The 19,479-nt window shown below is 56.3% G+C and overlaps 1 protein-coding gene across 1 annotated transcript in view; it reads left to right on the forward strand.

The window, feature by feature from the left end:
- The window catches only part of KDM2A (lysine demethylase 2A), a 33,679-nt gene extending 14,550 nt beyond the window's left edge, over positions 1–19,129 (forward strand). Inside the window, exons 4-22 of the mRNA XM_053980047.1 lie at positions 291–429; positions 1,031–1,109; positions 2,291–2,337; positions 2,451–2,629; positions 3,379–3,485; positions 3,798–3,891; positions 4,369–4,522; positions 5,211–5,326; positions 5,441–5,567; positions 6,381–6,802; positions 11,433–11,516; positions 13,112–13,378; positions 13,500–13,631; positions 13,710–13,799; positions 14,390–15,102; positions 16,054–16,217; positions 16,475–16,633; positions 16,725–16,940; positions 17,041–19,129. Coding sequence (XP_053836022.1) covers positions 291–429; positions 1,031–1,109; positions 2,291–2,337; positions 2,451–2,629; positions 3,379–3,485; positions 3,798–3,891; positions 4,369–4,522; positions 5,211–5,326; positions 5,441–5,567; positions 6,381–6,802; positions 11,433–11,516; positions 13,112–13,378; positions 13,500–13,631; positions 13,710–13,799; positions 14,390–15,102; positions 16,054–16,217; positions 16,475–16,633; positions 16,725–16,940; positions 17,041–17,222 — 3,471 coding nt within the window. The 3' untranslated portion in view covers positions 17,223–19,129. The remainder of the gene's footprint in view (positions 1–290; positions 430–1,030; positions 1,110–2,290; positions 2,338–2,450; positions 2,630–3,378; positions 3,486–3,797; positions 3,892–4,368; positions 4,523–5,210; positions 5,327–5,440; positions 5,568–6,380; positions 6,803–11,432; positions 11,517–13,111; positions 13,379–13,499; positions 13,632–13,709; positions 13,800–14,389; positions 15,103–16,053; positions 16,218–16,474; positions 16,634–16,724; positions 16,941–17,040) is intronic.
- The last annotated feature ends 350 nt before the right edge of the window (positions 19,130–19,479 follow it).

Here is a 19,479-nt window from a genome sequence, read left to right on the forward strand (position 1 = left end):
GTTTTTTGCCTCTGTTACTCTAAACTCTCTCCCCTCCTCCCGTATTTCTGTGTTAGAATTCATTAGGAGTGATTATCTGTCTCTCATACAGCCCAATTAGGACAAATCTGTATGGAGGAGGGGCAAAGCTGATGTTTCAGTGGTATGTTTTGGGTTCAGGACAGACCTGGGCTCCCATAGAGGCCGTGGCTGAGCTGTGTTAGGTTGGGATGAGGCTCTGGTTGTTCCTCCTACTCCATGGCTTCCCTTCCTGGTCCATAACTTCTCCCTTCCCGGTGTTCCCCCCTCAGCGTGGCACAATGAGGCGGCGTTACGAGGACGACGGCATCTCCGATGATGAGATTGAAGGGAAGAGGACATTTGACCTCGAGGAAAAGCTGTCCACCAACAAGTTCAACTCCACTTTCGTGGTCTTCATGGAAGGCAAAGGTTTGTCTAGGGGCTGCTGGTCCCAGCGAGTGTGTGTGGGGAATGGCATGGAAGCTGCTCATTTCAGAGAGCACAGAGCCAGTCTGCAGCTTGCTGGGACATGTGGCAGCCAGGAATGGGAGGGTTTGCCTGGGTCAGCACCTGTAATTGCAGCCACATGTCTACCAGATCCTTAATTCAAGGACTGTGTGGGATGTCTCCCCTTCCTTTCAGCATGCACACGGCTCCGTGGGATGGCTTTTCATCACACAGCCCCTCATGAGGATTTACTGGGAGGGAAGAGCACTTCTGCAAGGCATCTCTTGCTTGGCTCTGAGCTTCCTAGGGAAGCGAGCACCAAAATCCAGGCTGTTCACCTGTCAGGAGCAGCCTGTTGGAGCAAACCCTCCTTAGGGGCCCTGTCTGAGGCTTGTCAGCAGCACACACCCTGCTGCCTCTCAGAACTGCTGCAAAGGAGTTCCAGGATTTCTGAAGGAGTGTAGAAAAGTGAGGAGCAGGGTTGGACTAGGGATCTCCAGAGATCGTTTTCAACCTGAGCATGTCTATAATACTCTGAAGAAGTTTCTCCTAAACCTTCCCTCTTTTTGTCTCCCCACACCAGACTTCACAGTTGAGTACATCCAGCGGGGTGGCCTGAGGGACCCGCTCATCTTCAGGAGCTCGGACGGCCTGGGGATAAAGTAAGTGCTGGGAGCACGGAATGGTGGGTGACTCTGGCCCAGTTCCTTCATCTCTCCATACTGCGTGGGATCTGATCCTGGCTCTGCCAGGCTGGTTTGACTGTTGTGTCCATGCTGTTTTTTATGTGCAGTGGGCAGAGAGAAATATCTTCCAGCTCAGTTATCCCGTTCTTCCTAGTCTGTTTGGACTGAAAATGAGAGGACTGAATTGGGTGTAGGTGATCAGAATTCCACCAAATGTCTGGAAAGTCCCACTGCTGCTCTGATGCAACATCTGGCTGGGTTTCTTTCCTAGTAACATAGGCATCTATTGCCAGAGAGTCAAACAATTTGTAGTATTTCTGGCATTTTCCAGAATTCCAACCTGATTTTCCGAACTTCTAAGCTGCTGTCTGCCTCTCTTGCTGCAGTACATCCATTGAGGTTTGCATCTCTTAAGTGTAAACTGGGTCAGTGTTTTTGGGGTTGATTAGAGGAATAAATGGTCATTTATTTTCAGAGCTAGTACCAGCAGCACTGCTCCAAATTCCCTCAGCCTTGAGGTTCCATGGCTGTGAACAGATGGGTGACATCTCATCCAGTGCAGGGCATTCTATGCTGGGGTGAGTTGGGTAGGAAGTTGTGCCAGGCTCAGTTTAACTGCTGGGTGACTTGGGAGGGTAGAGATTTAATACTGCATATTACAGTTTGACTGAAACTGTATTTCTCCTGAGCTTTTGGATATTTCTCTGGGTCAAGAGCTGCTCAAATGGCTGCCAGCCTGCTCTGCCTGTGACAGCAGTGTTTGTACAGAGAAGGGTGCCAGTACAAACATTGGAGTGGTTCTGCTGTGTCAGTGGAATATACTGCGTGTCCTGCTCTGGCCGTGCCTTTGGACTGGGATAACTCACACAAGCAGCCTTTAAAATGAGAACTAGGATTGCTTAGTTCAAGGCCTCTTGGCTCCTTTGCTAGAAGTCACTGTACAACAGCTCTGGCGATGGTACATCCTATTCCCGAGCCTGCTTCCTGAGCCAGAAGTTTGTCCTAGTGTTTCACCCCAGTCCTGTGCCCCCAGAGATCCTAGGCCTTCTCCAACACCAAAGCAGCACAGATGTACCTTCAGGGTGCCAATTCCTGGGTCACAGGATGTGCAGCCAGAAGCACTTGATGGTCTTTTTAGCCAGATGTTTGTCCCACAGGATGCCGGATCCGGACTTCAGCGTGAACGATGTGCGGCTGTGTGTGGGTAAGTGTACAGAGCCACCCTGCACTCGCTTGTGTGGTTGGGATCTTTGAGGATCTCACCTCCTGGAGTCCGTGGTGCACAGGGACAGTTCAGTGACGCGTCTGTCGTGGCAGGGAGCCGACGGATAGTGGATGTGATGGATGTGAACACGCAGCGGGACATCGAGATGTCCATGGCACAGTGGGCACGCTACTACGAAACGCCAGAGGAGGAGCGGGAGAAACTCTACAATGTCATCAGCCTGGAGTTCAGCCACACCAAGCTGGAGAACCTGGTGCAGAGACCTGCTACGGTGAGCGGGGACTCTTCCTCAGGGAGGGATCTGCTTTCTGTGGAAATCTGGAGGTGAGGTGCAGCCTGGTGTTGGGATGTGGTAAAAGAGGGGCTGCTTGGAACACATATGGGCTCAGAAAATTTCCAGTCTGAAAGCTGCTGAAGCCGATCTCCTAGTCAGGCTGTGGTGACCATGGCCAAGTCCTTGGCATGTCACTCTTTGGAGAGATAGCCTGTTCATTGGCTGTCAGCAGTTAGAAACATGGAAGTCTGAACTCTGCACAGTGTGGCAGGGAGGATTCCTGATGCAAAATGCTGAAATCTCTGAGGAGGCTAAAACTGGAGGTATGCTGGAAGAGTGGCAGGAAGCTGTTTTGTGCTGGGAAGATGAGCTGTGAGAGGTGGCATGGATGGGATGAACATTTCGAGCTACCTCTGCAGTCAGCAGGGTGGAAGTGGCAGCTGTGTGGGGCCAGTTACTTCTCTCTGTAACTGCAGAGGGAACCTTGACATCTCTGGCTCTCCTGAAGCTTAGGGAGTTGAATGTCACCCGTAGGAGATGCTGTCTGGCATATTTTTTATGGAAGTCCAGAGCTGGCATCTGAATACCTGATCCTAAGTGCTTTATGTGTAGGACTGTCCCAGTAGCACTGGGAAAGTTTCTGGGTGTGGAAAAGGACCAAAAAGGGATTTGCCAACCTGGGGTAGCAAAAGGTTTTGCTGTGCCCCTTTTTTTCTCTGCTCACGTCTCCTACCTCTCTGCTGTAGGTGGATTTGATTGACTGGGTTGATAACATGTGGCCCAGGCACCTGAAAGAAAGTCAGACAGAGTCTACCAATGCCATCCTGGAGATGCAGTATCCAAAGGTGCAGAAGTAAGTGAATTCGTGAGCTGTGGCAGGCAGCAAACGATCTCTTGCAAGAAAACTGCCCAAGGGATCAGCAGTGTGTACCAGGGGGAAGGGGGAGGAGCAGTCTCCCAGCTTATTCTTGTGGGTGACACTTGTAAGGCCACTGCAGTCACTTACTGAATCCCCTTTAGCTGTGTGGAAAAGGGGCTGGGTGGCTTGTGACACTGCTCTGAGCCATTGGCCTGGGTTTGGGGGACCCATTCCCTTGGAATGTTATATCTGCTCCAAAGTGTGGATCACCATTTATTTTCACCTTCTCATCTTGTTTTCCACCAGATACTGTTTGATGAGTGTCAAGGGCTGCTACACAGATTTCCACGTGGACTTTGGTGGCACTTCTGTGTGGTACCACATCCACCGAGGGGGAAAGGTAGGACAGTGCTTATTGGGACAGCTGTAGGTGCTTTAGGAAAGTGGCTGTTGGTCTGCTTTTGTGTAAATCCTTGAGGATGCAGGTCCCAGACAGCAAATTGAAATCTTTCCACCCTAAACTTACCTATATTGCATGGAGCCAGACAGGTGCCAATCCCTAGTTCAGGTGTAGCTCTGACGTGGTAAATCAAACTTAGTAAATCTCCTTGTCATTCTGGTGGCTTTCCTGGGCTCTGTATCTCTTGATGCTGATGTAAATCATAACTTAAAAAGCATCCCAAGCTCAGGCTGCTTGTAGCACTCAGTGTGTCAGGCTGGGAAAGACTTTGCTTGTTCTCTTGAGGGGGGCAGCTGTTGCAGTCATTTTTCTGGGAAGTTCTCAGGGGAGAGGCAAGGAAGAGATTCAGATGTTGGGAAGAAGCCATAGCTGTTCATTATGCGATGACTTACATGAGTGTGTTGTCTTTATTTGCAGATCTTCTGGCTGATCCCTCCCACACCCCAGAACCTGGAGCTCTATGAAAACTGGCTTCTCTCAGGGAAGCAGGGAGACATTTTCCTTGGGGACAGAGTGTCAGAGTGCCAGCGCATCGAGCTCAAGCAGGGCTACACATTTGTCATCCCCTCAGGTACTGTCAGGGTGGGCAGGGGCATCCTGGTCTTGGCCAGGGTTGTGGCAACACTGAAACTCCTGGGACACTGGCAGGATTTAGCTCCCTCATGAGTTACTGGAAGAGGGAGATGTGATGTGGCTCTGTCCTCTTGCTTGCCCCCTCCCAAAACATGCCTGTGATAGCACTGTGGATCCAGCCCAAGTGTTAGGAAAGCTGTGGCTGGCTCACATCACATTTGATTAATTATTAAAGGAGGCTTTCCCAGATTCTGTCATCAACAGTGTAAGTTCAGGAGAGGCTGGCCCAAGGGGCAGCTCCTCAGCTTCCTAGGTGTCTGTGTTACCACTGCAGAGCAGTGGCATACAGCAGGACCAGGAACAGAAAACACCAGGGATTGCACAACTCACTCATTTGAGTCCTGTTATCACAACTGACACTTCTTCTGAACTGAGTGGCTTTGCCTTAAGGAAACCCATGCTGGAATTCCCCAGATGTTGGACTTGGCTGGATTGCTTAGCCTTGGAGATAAGGAGTGGAACTTGAGTTATTTTGAAGGTGTTTAGAGTGTTGGAACAGACTTCAGAAGACTGTTTCCCTTGGTGCTAGTCCTAATGCAATTAGGAAACAATCTAGGATGACACCAGGGTGACAAAAAGCTGCACAAGATGGATCAGAAGAATTCTTCCAACTCTTTCTCCCTAAGGTTGGATCCATGCTGTGTACACTCCCATGGACACGCTGGTTTTTGGCGGCAACTTCTTACACAGCTTCAACATCCCTATGCAGCTCCGGATCTACAGCATCGAGGACCGCACACGGGTAAGGACCTGTGGGAGACCCGTGCTGGACACTGGGCCACACCTGGTGTGGCATCTGTCATCTGAGAGCAGCAGTGGGAAGGAGGCCTGACAGATCTTCTTGCCTATTTTGCAGGTCCCAAATAAATTTCGTTATCCCTTCTATTACGAGATGTGTTGGTACGTGCTGGAGCGTTATGTGTACTGCATCACCAGCCGCTCCCACCTGACCAAGGACTTCCAGAAGGAATCCCTCAGCATGGGTAAGTCCAGCCTTATTCCTTCCTTACCCCTATCCAACTGGCTTCTTACACCCTCCTGCAGGGGCACTGGCTCAGCAGCGTGCCAAGCAGGGGAGGGCTGGGTGGGGATTTTTTTGGGCATGAAGTCACAACCAGCCAGACTTCTGCTTCCTCCTATGGCCCTGCAGCAGCCCAGGTTCCTCACAGCTGTGAAACCAGCACACAACCAGTTCAGAGCCTTACACAGAAGAGATGGGGGAGAAGTTGTAATGATCACCACAGTGCTGTGGACAGAAATTCTCTGTGACTGGCCAGGGCCTTCTGCACACAGGGTTTGAGGGGCTGACACAGTTACTTGGAGGGCTTGGCGACCTCACGGTCATGAGTGAGTCCACATCCTCTTTATCACATCATGAGGGCAGCATCAAGATCCTGAGCCCTCAGCTGAAGATCCCAAGCCCCAAAGCAAAATGAGGTTGAACAGGGCTTTGAGCAACATTCTGTAGTGGAGGATGTCCAAGGCCCATGGCACTGGGGCTGGGCTAGATGACAGTCAGGTCCCTTCCAACCCAATTCTATGAAATTAAGTCTAGGACATGAAATTTAGTCTAGGGCATTTGCTATTTCTTCCTCTGGGACCTTTTTCCATATCTAGTGCCCTACATTCCCACAGACAAGCCAGGAATGGGAAGTGTTTAGCTGTTCTTTTCCAGTTTCTCTGTTCCTTCCACCTCATACAAATCTGTTGCTCCAGCATCCCTCATGACTGGGGGGGATCCCACTAAACACGGAACACTTCCTGTGATTGCTCTCCCTGTTTCTCCATCATGGTAGATATGGAGCTGAGCTCCTCAGACTCTGTGAACATGGAAGAGGAGGAGGAGGAGGAGGATGATGAGGATGCAGCAGGGAAGGAATCCCGGCGCCCCATGACCAGGAGGTCCATTCTCACCAGCCCCATCGCCAACGGTGCCAACATGGACTATGATGAACTGGGCAAGAGCTGCCGGAGCAGCCTGCCGGGGCTCAAGAAGACCCCATCCATAGACTCTTCTGACTCCAGCCGGGGCTCCCAAAATGGCCAGGCCTGGGACCCAAGTGGGGGCAGCCCCCGCAAGAGCAGGAAGGTGCACCTGACCCAGTTTGAGCTGGAGGGGCTGCGCTGCCTTGTGGACAAGCTGGAGTCGCTCCCTCTGCACAAGAAGTGTGTTCCCACCGGCATCGAGGACGAGGATGCCCTCATCGCTGATGTCAAGGTAGGCCTGAGCCAAGTGCAAAGCACTTCCCACGAGGAAACTGGGCTTCATCCTCACCCTACCCCTGTCCTGGGGCAGGATTGGTGTCCTCCTCTTCCTCTGTGTTTGGCTGATGTTACACCTGAGGGACATCCCTGGGATATGGGGTTGGGAAAGCAGGAGAGTGGCTGCGCCCTGGCTGGATCCCTTATGGCTGTCAGTGCAGGGGTTCTCGTGGCTGATGCAGTTTACTTCCAGTTTTGGCTGTGGACTCTGTGACAGTTGGAGCCTTTTCCTTGCCCCGGGTGGATTTGGCTTTGTTCCTTCGAGTTGTTTGCCCAGGGTGTGACCTGGAGTTATGAGAGTCAGTTATTTTGGGCTGGTGAGGGTTGTTTGGATTTTATTTGCCTTTACCTGTTGAGCTTTGGTGTTCTAGCTGTTTCAGCACTGAAGTGGGAATGTCAGCTTCACTCTATCCCCAGAAATCCATTCTAGTCCCTAAAAAGTTACCTTCTGCTCCCCTCCATGCTGTTGGTGTTCTGTACAGCTGCTTGCCTGTACCAAAGGTGACATCCACACACAGCCATGCATGTGTCCTTGTCTTTGCCATTGTTTTTATTTCCAAGTGCTGTCTCCTGATGTTTTTTGTGAGATGTTTGGGTAAATCCAGAGCTCTGCTGTGTTTGGAGCAGAGGATGTGGCTCTGGGGTCTTGGCTGAAAGAGTCTAGGTGCTGTTAGGGGCTGAATTTCTGGTTTTCTGTGGCTTTTCAGGCATCCTGTGTGCGCTGTGACCTTTGAGAATGTGACGTGTGTTTCTGAGCCCTGTATGGTGCTCTGGAGGAACCTGAGCTGTGGGCTCTGTGTTTCACCCTTGGGCTGATGAAAGGAGACTGGTGTTGGGCATTTTGAAGGCAGAGCCTTAAAGGTTGTTGGTGTTCAGCTGGAGGTTTGAGACCTGATCAGAGAATCTGTTCATGTTTTGGAGGTAGTAAAGGTGTGCCTGTGGTTTTGGTGTGACCAGGCCTCTGTGTGCAATTGTACCTCGCAAATGAGCTGCGGGTGACAGCCTTTGTAGTCCCAGACAGCTTCCCTGAGGATTTGCTCCTTAAAGCTGGCTGTCCTTGGAGGTTTGGAAGTATCCTGAGCTGCAGGACTCCGTCCCTCAGGATTGGCATCCTCAAGGCATCAAGGTCCTTAGTCACAGACTGCAGTGGCTGGGGAATGTGGGACAAGTTTGTCCAACCACAGCAAAGCTCTACTTTCAAAACCCATTTTCCACGGAGGTGATGGAAGTGGCCAGTAGAAGTTGGCTTGTAAAACCTGGGAAGGGCTTAAGACATTTCTAGCTAAAACTTCTAACTTGGGCCACCAATCTGCAGCAGGGACTTTTGCCCTTGTGTCACCAAGTAAGGTCATTGATGGAGCTGGGATCTGGCCAAGCTGGAAAGCTGCACTTTGGTCTGTGCTGCCCACAGTCAGAACGTGGCGTTTTCTCATCCAGGCGTGCTACCTTGATCAGCCCATCCAGTGCCACTCTCTGCTGTCCAGTGTCCCCAGGCACTCCAGGAGCAGGAAAATGCTGCCTTTTCCCACAGCCTCTTGTGTTGTGGTGATCAGGATTTCAGGGTGTCTGTGTGTTGGGTCATGTGGAGAAATATGTATCCTGTCACGAGTTCAGCCTGGAGCGTCACTTGGCGGGATGTGACACTTTGGATGTGACAAGGTTGTGCTTTCAGCTCTGTGGCAGAAATTGTCTGAAAATTCTGAGTGTGATGGAGGTCATTGGAAGGATCATTGACAAAGAGGGAATTTCTGAGAGGTCCTGTTATCTTTTGACTGCTTCCATCCATGATTTCTGACCTCTCTGTGGTGGTTTTGGCTGGTTTTGACAGGAGGATGGTCATGAGGCAGCTGACAGCAGGTCTGTGGCCTGGCATAAACAGGTTATATCTGTGCTGTGCATGGAGCTGCTGGAGCACTAAGGACTGTAGAAACAAGATAAGCCTTTCCCTGAAGTGCTGATCCTGTCTCCAGGACCGCATCTCAAAAGTTCTCGTGTGGCATTGGTCACTCCTGACTGGGCAATGGGCAGAGAGAGAATTTGGTGAGGACTGGGGATGGTATCCTCAGGGATGGGTGAGGAAGTTCAGGGTGGCCTGTGAGCTGTGCCAGGAAGGTCTCCCATGGTGGGATGGCAGCACTGGTCACGCTCCTGCCTGGCTCCTGCCTGTGGGTCGGAGAGAGCCCATGCCAGGGGCCGGAGGTGTCACTGGTTGCACAGTTGGTGATCGTCCTGGAGCCAGGTCAGCATGTGACTGACTGGCTTCCTGGGAACACAAAGCTGGAGTTGCCTGCAGATGCTTTGGATGCATCAGAAGTGGGAGCAGCCGCTGCTCCCCTGTGCTGTTTGGCTTTATTTCAGGAGTTTCCTCCATTTTAATTGCGATGTGTATCTGGGGGGCGTCTCGGGGGGACTGGGATTGCTTGGGGACACCTTGATCGCCCGGAATGGATCTGTCCCCCTCTAGCGGTTTGGTCCCCGGTGCCTTTGGGAATGCGGCTGCTCCCAAACTTGGCTGGCGGGATGTTTGTCCCTCCAGGTCGGGAGTGTGGGGGTGCACACCCTAGGGGGAGCTGCAAGGGGGATGACCCTTGCCTGCATTCCAAAGCCCCGCTCGCTCCAGCGGGGTCTCCCAGATCCCAAACCCGCCTCGGAGCAGACAAAAGAAAGGGGCTGGGGAGGCTGGGCCTGAGCGGGACCCGGGGTAAGGGCTCTCGGCCACGCTCTGCCCGGCCCCGTGGAGCCCAGCCCCGGCCTCTCAGATTGCGGCGGCGGCGGGAGGGAGGGATCCCGGGGCGGCCGGTGGGCAGCGCCGCCCGGACCCTGCGCCAATCCCCGCCGTCCCGGCCCCTCCCGGCGCTGCAGCAGCGCGGCTCTGCCCTCCGCTTCCTCGCTCCCTTTTTCTCTTCTGCCATCTTCCCGTTGCAAAGCATTGCTGGGAACCGCATGTGGGTGACGCAGCAGCATTGTCTCCGGCTCAGGAAGCTGCCGCCGCCGCTGCCCAAGGGCTCGGGAGGAGCACGCGGCCGCCAGTGCGGCTGCTGGGGGCGGGGAGGAGCCGGGGGCGCTCGGGGCGGGGGGCGCAGCTGCTCCCCAGCCATGTCCCCGAACACCGGGGGTCTGGCCGGGGTCTGAGCCAGCCCCCGGAGGTGTCCGGGGAGAGGGGAGGGGGCCCCAGCCCTCACAGTGCGGGCACCGAAACAAAGAGGGCTCGGCAAACTTCACCCCAGAGTCTCGGCAGCTCCAGAGGCGCAAGGTCAGGCAGCTGGCAATGCTCGTGGCGCGGGGAGGGGACGCGGGGACGCTCCGGTCCCGGACAGGGTGGGAGGGGACCGCGGGGGGACTCCTGCTTCCCCGGAGGGGTCCCTGGCCGGTGCTTGGGCTCACCTCTCCCGTTCCCGGGGCGCTCTCGCCGGCACCGCTGCCGAGGCGCTCCGGCCGCGTGTGCGCAGGGTCCCCTTTGCCGCGTCCCGCCGGCCACAGCGCCACGGGGCACGGGGGACCAGCGGCCTGTCGCCCACCCCGGCTCTGAGCCGGATGCAGCCGCAGGACCGAGAAGTCCCCGCAGTCCCTCAGCTCCCTTGCGGGGAGCGTGCCTGAGCCGCCCCCACCCCTGCCCCGACCCCGGTGCCACGGGCAGGCGGACGCTGCGGTCCCACGATGTCCGTGTGGGAGCTCCGAGCCCTGACCTTTTCCCTCGGCGTGTTCTCGTGGGGAGGCGGAAGGTCTGAAGGCGGCACGCTGCGCTGCCGGGGAGCCCAGGGGAGACTGCGGCTTCCTGCCTCCCCAGACACCCGGAAAACCGGGCGGGGGGCACGCCAGGCACCCCCTGCCCTGGCCCTGCCTGGCAGCGGGAAGCACCGCCCGCCAGGATACCGGCAGGAGGCTCCTGCCTGCGTAACCATGGCAACGTCAAGTAAATAAAGTACCTTTGCAACCGACAAATTCGGTGGGGAGTGGATGTGGGGAGGGGGCTGTGCTGGAGGGTGCTGAAAGGACCGGGCTGAGCGCGGGAGCCCCATGCACTGGGAGCGAGGGGCTGTTGTGCCGGAGGGCAGCGTGCCAGTCCAGTCGTTCGTTGCCCGGGGATCTTTCCCTCCAAGTCAAAGCCAAACCCCAAGGCAGTGCGGGGGAGCAGCTCTCAGCTATTGGCGGCTTGTGCCAGGCCACGGAGGGGGTGCTGGGGCATCACATCCTGCTGCTGCTGCTGCACCCTCCAGGCTGCCCTGTGTCTGGGGAGCAGCTGGGGGGGTAATGCTGATGAATTGTCCCCCCAAAATCCCCCCACACTGCCGAATCTTGGCGCTCTCCAGTTCTACCACCGCCCAGTGTGGGGCCTCGGGGCTGAAATGCAGTTGATGAAAGCACTGGTGCAGATCGACTCGACAGAGCTTGTCTGTCTCATGTGGGGAGGAGGGATGGTTGCTGGCGGGCGTGGGGAGAGGAGGGCTCCTTCCCAGCCGCCTTTGAAGCATGCTGGCCTTGGCATCTGGTCAGAGCCTGCCTCCCTGGTGGGAGCCGTGTTTCCCTCTGCTCACACCTGTGCTTTTTGTCTCTCTGCTGTGTTCCCCCCCACCTCTCTCCATTAGCTGCTGTTGGAAGAATACGCAAACAGCGACCCCAAACTGGCACTTACAGGCGTCCCCATCGTCCAGTGGCCCAAGAGAGATAAGGTAGGAACTGCAAGGAGGGGACCCAGATGGGTGTCACGTGTTGAGTCATTTGCCAGGCCTGGGGTGTGGTGGCACCGCTTCCATACCCGCCTTGGGAGCAGTGCCAAAGTGGGATGTGGGTGCAGCCACCTCCACGGCACTGCGGCCAAGTCCAGAGATCTCCCACCATGCCAGTTATCCCAGCTCAGCTGATGGGTGGTAACCAGATCAGCCTTGACTGCTCCATATTCTCCCCCCTTTGCTTGTGCTTGGTGAACAGGGAGCCTTGTTGTGGGAGGAAGGGGTGGTCCTGCTCTCCTAGGAGCTCTCTGGATTGACAGGGAGAACCCTGGATGGCCTGAGGAATGTTGTGTATCAGGGAAGGCCTCACTGTGGTAGGTGTGGGGTTGATGGTCAAGAGCAGTCCAGCCCTTCACTGTGAGGGGAACGTGTCCCTTGTGTCCCTGTCCGTGTTGTTGGATTGGGTCTTACAATGCCAAGCAAGTCAGCTCTCTCTCAGGAGTCTCTCCCTGTGGGTAGCAGCCAGCTCTTCAGCAATGGGAGCTTTCCATGCTTCCCTGCCTTTCCCTGTCCAGCGGTGCTCATAGTCCAGGGCCCACAGCTGGGCTGCGGCCCAGGCTGAGCTCGCTGGACAGATGGAGGCACAGAGCAGGCGGACTTCCCCTCTGCAGTCTGCCTTCCTGTGGCCTGCCAGGATGGCTCCCAGAGGTCACTTCTTCCTTCCTGCCAGGAGATGGGCTCACAGGCAGGCTATGGGAAGAGCAAGACCCCATCACACTGGGAAGGGTGGGTAACACCCCGTTAGGGAGTCTGGAGACAAATGAGCCTCTCAGATTGCCTTTTGGAGGTGCCTCTCTCTGCTTGCCTGCCCTGCCCAGGAGATCCAGAGTGATCCTTGTGCAGCACAAGCATCTTGGGCAGCTTTTCTGGGAGAAGTGACCTGGAGATGTGTGCATGCTTTGGGTTACAGCACTCAGAGGCTTGGCATATCCCCAGCCCCATCCTTGGGAGCCTGCCCTTCCCCAAGCCATCAGCTGTGGTGCACAACCCAGCACAGCCAGTCTCAGAAGGATGCTGCAGCCAGCAGATTTCCAGTGAGGGCTGATGGGATGCAGGGTGACAGCTGGAGAACTGTGCTGTCCTACCTGCACTGTAAACAAGGAGGGTGTGTCCCAGTGTCCCTCAAGCTCTGGAAAGAGCGACCAGAGCTGTCCCCTTGTGCAGTTGGTGGAGTGACACAGAGGGGACAGCCTGGGTGGACCTTGTCATTCCTTGCCTTGGTAGGAAAGCGTGGATGCTGTGGGATGCTTTTGGGATTCAGCAGCCCTTTCCAGACCCATTTGAGCCCTAGCGGGGGGTGAGAGGAAGGGGAGCTCTTGGTGTGGGGTGGTGTGAGGAGTTTGAGAGTGTGCTCCAGGAGAAGTGGCAGGTCAGCGCTGATCCAGGCACCTTGGCCTGCGGAGTGCTGAGGGCGCAGAGCTGCTCTCTGGCACATTATCTGCAGTCGTAGGGATCCAGGGAGCAGAGCCTTCCAGATCCCAGCGGAACGCAGCACTTCCCTCTCCTCACCCAATTCCCTCTCTCCCTGTTGCCAGCTAAAGCTCCAGGCCCGGCTGCGGGTGCGCCTGCCCACCATCCCCATCACCAAGCCGCACACCATGAAGCCAGCACCGCGCCCGACTCCCGTCAGGTCCACGGTGTCTCCCATCGTGTCAGGCGCCCGGCGGAGGCGGGTGCGGTGCCGGAAATGCAAGGCCTGCATGCAGGGCGAGTGTGGCATGTGCCACTACTGCAGGGACATGAAGAAGTTTGGTGGGCCCGGACGCATGAAGCAGTCCTGTGTCCTCCGGCAGTGCTTGGCGGTGAGTCCAAGTTGGATTCCTGGGGGATAACTGGTTGCTAGTCCATGGTTCATGTAGTAGGGAAGGAAAGGAGGAAGGCTGTCCCACCATGCTCTGGTGTCAGCCCTGCTTTCCTTTGTAGCCCAGGTTGCCTCACTCGGTCACATGTGCACTTTGCGGGGAGGTGGATCAGAACGAGGACTCGCAGGACTTTGAGAAGAAGCTTATGGAGTGCTGTATCTGCAATGAGATCGTTCACCCTGGCTGTCTGCAGGTGAGCAGGGCACGTGCTGGGCAAAGGGGGGCTCTGCTGTGGGGCTGGGCTGCTGCTGACCCCCTCCTCTTGTTGTAGATGGATGGGGAAGGGCTGCTCAATGATGAGCTCCCCAACTGCTGGGAGTGCCCCAAGTGCTACCAAGGTGACGACACAGAGAAGGGCCAGGTAAGGAGCAAGGCAAGGATCTGTGTCCTCCATCCCTCCCAGTGCATTCTGCCAGGGATGTATTTAACCAGAGTGGGCTGTGGGGGCAGTGATCAGTGAGAATGAGAATCATGAGGGTGCAGCACTTGAGGGCTTGGGCACATCCTGCTGCAATGCGATCCTGAGATATTCCCCTGTAAGAGACACTGGACTGTTAGGCACAGAGTGGAAGCCACCCCCAACCTCAAAGGATGTCCCTTTTGAGAACGGGTTAGGAAAATGCTTGTTGCTGGTGTGGGTGGACTTTAGTCCTCGTGGTACTTAGATGAGCTGTGAGGAAGAAGTTACTTACTGTGAGGGTGGTGAGACCCTGGCAGAGATTGACCAAAAAAGCTGTGGATGCCCCATCCCTGGAAGTGTTCAAGGCCAGGTTGGATTGGGCTTGGAGCAACCTGATCTTAGTGGAAGGTGTCCCTATCTAACCCAAACCATTCAATGATTTCACTGGGCACTGCTGGTGCAGGTCCTGGTGTTTCCCTGGGGAGGAAGAGAAGGGAAAAGCTCTCCCCAGGCCGCATTCCCGCTAACCAGCCCACCCCCATTCCCTGCAGAAGCGGAAGGTGGAGGAGAGCGATGACGACACGGCGCAAGCCAAGGTGCTGCGGCCCCTGCGGAGCTGCGAGGAGCCCCTGACCCCCCCACCCAATTCGCCCACCCCGATGCTGCAGCTGATCCACGACCCCGCGTCCCCCCGCGGCGTGGTGACACGCTCGTCCCCGGGGGCCGGTCCCAGCGACCACCACAGCGCCAGCCGGGACGAGCGCTTCAAGCGCCGGCAGCTGCTGCGGCTCCAGGCCACGGAGAGAACCATGGTGCGGGAGAAGGAGAACAACCCCAGCGGCAAGAAGGAGCTGTCAGAGGTGGAGAAGGCCAAGCTGCACGGCTCCTACCTCACCGTGACGCTCCAGCGCCCCACCAAAGATGTCCACGGCACTTCGATTGTCCCCAAGCTCCAAGCCATCACGGCCTCCTCGGCCAACCTGCAGCACTCGCCGCGCGTGGTCGTGCGCCACGCGCCTGCCAGGATACCCCTGCGGAGCGGGGGCGACGAGGAGGCGGCCGCCGAGGAAGAGGAGGAGGAAGAGGAGGAGGAGGACGAGAACGCGGAGGAGGGGGGGGCAGCCCGGCTGAACGGGCGCGGGGGCCGGGCGCAGGAGGGCGAGGAGAGCTGCGTCCAGCGCGAGGTCTGGATGTCCGTGTTCCGCTACCTCACCCGCAGGGAGCTCTGCGAGTGCATGCGGGTGTGCAAGACCTGGTACAAGTGGTGAGTGTGGGGACTTGTCCGGGGGCTGGGGGTACATCTGTGGCGGACACCCAGAAAGAGCGAGGGGAAGGATGTCGCCTCAGTGCCTTCCCATCTCTTCCCAGAACCAGGCAGTGTCATTGTAGCTAGCCCTGCTGCCTCTGCCATGTGTGTTCCCATCTCTGTTGTTCCCTTCTGCCTTCCTTCTGTCCCCTCCTATGTCCTTGTGAGGTGCCAGTGCCCTTCCCTTGCCTGTCACACTGATGGTGCTTGCCCTTTCCAGCCTCCCTTGCTGCCTCGCCTCCCAGCAGGCAGGGAAGGCAGGCTGAGGCGGGATGGCTTTGCTGGTTGGAAACGCCTCGGGGGACAGCAGGCCCGAAGACAATGCTGGCACCGGGACAGCTGTGCATGGAGGGCTTGGGAACAGACGGGAATGGAAACTGGGAGGTTTCTAACAGCCGAGCAGCAGGGATTGCCTGCTTTGATCAGCAGCTGGTGGCAGTGGTGTGGTGGAGGAGTGTCCCCTCGCCTGCACCTTCAGGGACTCAGCTAAGCTGCCATGGGGTCCTGGCTCTCCACAAACTCCCATGGGAGAGGATGAGTTTGCTCCTGGCGAAGGAGCGAGCTCTGCTGGGGCTGTGGGGTGGGACACACAGTGCTTTGCCTGCTGGGAGTAAGGATCCTTAAGATCACGAGAAACACCCAGAGTAGGGCAAGCAAGCCTGCAGCTGCAACTTGGGAGTTTTATTTTGTGGCAGCAAAACCCTGCTGGGACTGCACAGGATGGCCTGTGACACCTTCAGCAGCCTCCCATGTTTGGGGGAAACCTATGGAAACCAGGAGGAACAACCTTGTTCTGTGGCTGGGGCCACGCCATGGCTGGGCTCCTTTTGGAAGCCAGGCAACCTGCTGGCTGTCTCTTATCCCATGGTACTCTTGGGACTCAACTTTCAGCTTTGTCCTTGTCCCCAGGTGCTGTGACAAGAGATTGTGGACAAAGATAGACTTGAGCAGGTGCAAGTCCATCACCCCGCAGGCGCTGAGTGGCATCATCAAAAGGCAGCCGGTCAGCCTTGACCTCAGCTGGACCAATATCTCAAAAAAACAGCTTACATGGCTCGTCAACAGGCTGCCAGGTGAGTGTGGGGTGGGGAGGGGTCCCTTCCTCTGCCACCAGCCTCTTCCAAGGCTTCCTGAGGGCTGGGTCATGGGGAGAGACACCCCACAAGCCGGGGAACTCCTGGGTGCCTGGGTCCCATCACCCAGCAAGTGTCCCACCCCAGGTAGGGAGGGGACCTGCATCCTCATGTGCATGGAAAAAGATGGTGGAGATCTGGGATGCCTGGGAGCCGACCAAACTTGTCTAACTTGTTACCTGCCTCCCTTCTGCCAGGCCTGAAAGACCTCATCCTAGCAGGCTGCTCCTGGTCTGCGGTCTGTGCCCTCAGTACCTCTAGCTGCCCCCTTCTCAGGACCCTCGATCTTCGGTGGGCAGTAGGAATCAAGGACCCTCAGATCCGGGACTTACTTACGCCTCCAACAGACAAACCCAGTAAGCTGCTGCCACCCTGGGGCTGCCTGGGCTGGACAAGCAAGGTCCCCAGGGCAGTCTGTCCACTCTCGTTCTCCCTCTGCCTGTGCAGGTCAGGACAATCGCAGCAAACTCCGCAACATGATCGACTTCCGGCTCGCCGGGCTGGACATCACGGACGCCACGCTGCGCCTGATCATCCGCCATATGCCCCTGCTCTCCCGTCTCGACCTCAGCCACTGCAACCACCTCACGGACCAGTCGGTCAACCTCCTCACCGCCGTGGGCTCCTCCACACGCAACTCCCTCACCGAGCTCAACATGGCAGGTGCGTGCCCTGCTCCAGGTGCCTCCTGGATTTCCCCTTCCTCCTCCCGGTGCTGGCTGCTGGAGGTGTCCCCCTCACGCTCCCTGTGCTCTGCCCGCAGGCTGCAATAAGCTGACGGACCAGGCCTTGCTGTACCTGCGCCGCATCTCCAACGTCACCCTCATCGACCTGCGGGGCTGCAAACAGATCACCCGCAAAGCCTGTGAGCACTTCATCTCGGACCTGTCCATCAACAGCCTCTACTGCCTGTCCGATGAGAAGCTGATCCAAAAAATCAGCTAGAGACCCTCCCCGGGGCAGACTGAGGAGAAGGAAAAGAGCCCATCCCGCCCCTCTCGGAGAGACGCTCCTCCACCTCTCACCCTTGCCCTGCGTGTCCTGCCGCTGCCTCCCACCTGACTCGGCAGGCAGGGCCCTCGCTGGCCTCGCTCCACTGTCCTTCCTCCTCCTCCTTCCCCGGGACTTCTGCCGAGGAAGATGTCCCGCCAGGCTGGCCAGTACCAGAGGAGGAACGGGCACATGGCAGGGAGCCTCGGCCTGGAGGCTGGCCGCTCCAGAGGCAGGGGGCTGTAACAGAGGCCTCTGTGCAGAGAAATGGGGCACCCTCTCCCCCCAGCTTTTCCCCTCCTCCCCGTCGTCTCCTTGCCTTGAAACACTTGTCACTTCCCTGGTAGCACAAAGCTTGAGGGTCGAGGTCTCTCCAAGGAAGCGGGAGCAGAGCCAGAACACCCCGTCCCCCTCTGTGCCACCACCAGCTCGGCGCTTCCCTGTGCTCTCCCCCCTTTCCCTTCCCCTTGTCTGGCTGCAGGGACTGCTGTCCATGCCCTTCCTCCTCCCACACATCCAGGTGGTTCTTTGGGCACCCAGGGCAGGAGCCCCGTGGCCAGGGTGTCCCAGGAGCAGGGGCTGGGGGATAACTCATCTGTCCGAGGGGATGGAGCAGGGGAGAACTTACAGGTACACCAGAGCTCAGGGAGGACTCGGGAAGCATCAGCCAGGGGTGAGTGAGCACGGGGTGGGGACAGGAGCTGCCTCCTCTTCCTCCCCAGTGCCCGGCACCACGAAGCACTCTGGGGCCGGAGGGGCGAGGGCTGCTCCGCGGCCTGGGACCGAACTGGCATCGTCCTCTCCTTCCCCCCACCCCCTTTTCGCTGCCGATTTTCCTTTGCAATGAATGGTTGGTCCAAAGAACCTCTCTCTAGGGCAGCAGAGAGCTTTTTGCACTTTAAGAAAAAACAACAAAAAAAAAAGACAAAAAAACAAAACAACAAAAAAAAAGATAAGAAAAAAAAAAGAAAGGAAAAAAGTTTGGAATCTTCTTTTTCTGGGTCACTATTTTATTTCCCTCCCTGTCCTGCCTGTGCCTGGACGCTCCCCCTCTCTGTCCCCCCGGTGTCAGCACCCTGCTCTCTCCCTGGCAGCGTACCGATAGCACAATCCGGGGTGTCCCCTCCGTGCCACCACCGGTCCCCAGCCCCGCAGGGGTCCCCGGGGGCAGCCCGCACCCCCCCTGCTGCTTCAGAAGCAATAAAGGAGGAGAGGCGCCCGCGGGGACTGTCCCCGGCAGGGGGACACCAGGGGACAATCCCGCAGTGCCTGTGACAAGGGGCAGTGCGGCCGAAGCGGAGCCGGAGGGCTCGGAGCAGGAAACCCCCCCCAGGCGAGAGGAGGAGCCTTCGGCCTCTCTCGGCGGTGGCTCCCGGGAAAGACGTCGGAAGAATTAAAGCTTTTCTTTTTCCTTTGGATTCCTTTTGAGTTTTGCAACGCGAAAGAAAATTTCCGGAGCTGGGGTTGAGAGGGGCCAGGTGCTCCCTCCTCCGAGAGGACAGCACCCCCTTCCCGCCGTGTCCCCCCCTCCAGCCGCAGAGACTCCAGCGTGCGACCCTCCTCACCACCCCAGCGTGGTGCAAATCCACGAGGAAGAAAAAAAGAGAATTATATATAATAAAAATCACTTAGTGATTTAAAACCAACCCAGCCTGCTCCCTAAAGACAACTCCTGCAAGCAAAGTCACTTGTTTAAGGGTTTGGTTGTGGTTTTGTTTTGTTTCAATCCCCCTTCCCTCCCTTCCTCCTTCCCTCCCTTCCCCGGAGAAATATTGTAAATATCTATTTTTTTGTTGGCGATTTAGAGTCCATCTCTGATGTTTGTGCTTTAAAATTAAATGTAAGCATTAAGGGTAAAAACATACCAAGTCTTGCACTCTCTCAGCTGGGTTTGGGGGTTCTTGGCTGGGGCAGAGGGAGGGCACCTACTTGGCAAGTGGGTTTGCTTTCCTTTATTTTTCCTTTTTTTTTTTTTTTTTTTGTTTGGTTTGTTGTTGTTTGTTTTTTTTTTTTTTTTTTTTTTTTTGGTGGTGGTTTTTCTTGTGTTTTTGGGGTTTTTTTGGGTTTGTGGGGTTTTTGGGGGTTTTTTTGTATTTTGGTTTTTTTTTTTCTTCCTGAGCCTTCTCCTATGCTGGATTTTTAGAGAAACTCTTTGCTTATACCATATTAGCACCAGACTGGGCAAGCTGTTGTGGAGGGAGGGAAAACCCCA

The sequence above is a fragment of the Vidua macroura genome, chromosome 6 (genome assembly GCF_024509145.1).
Source record: "Vidua macroura isolate BioBank_ID:100142 chromosome 6, ASM2450914v1, whole genome shotgun sequence".
Lineage (NCBI taxonomy): Eukaryota > Metazoa > Chordata > Aves > Passeriformes > Viduidae > Vidua > Vidua macroura.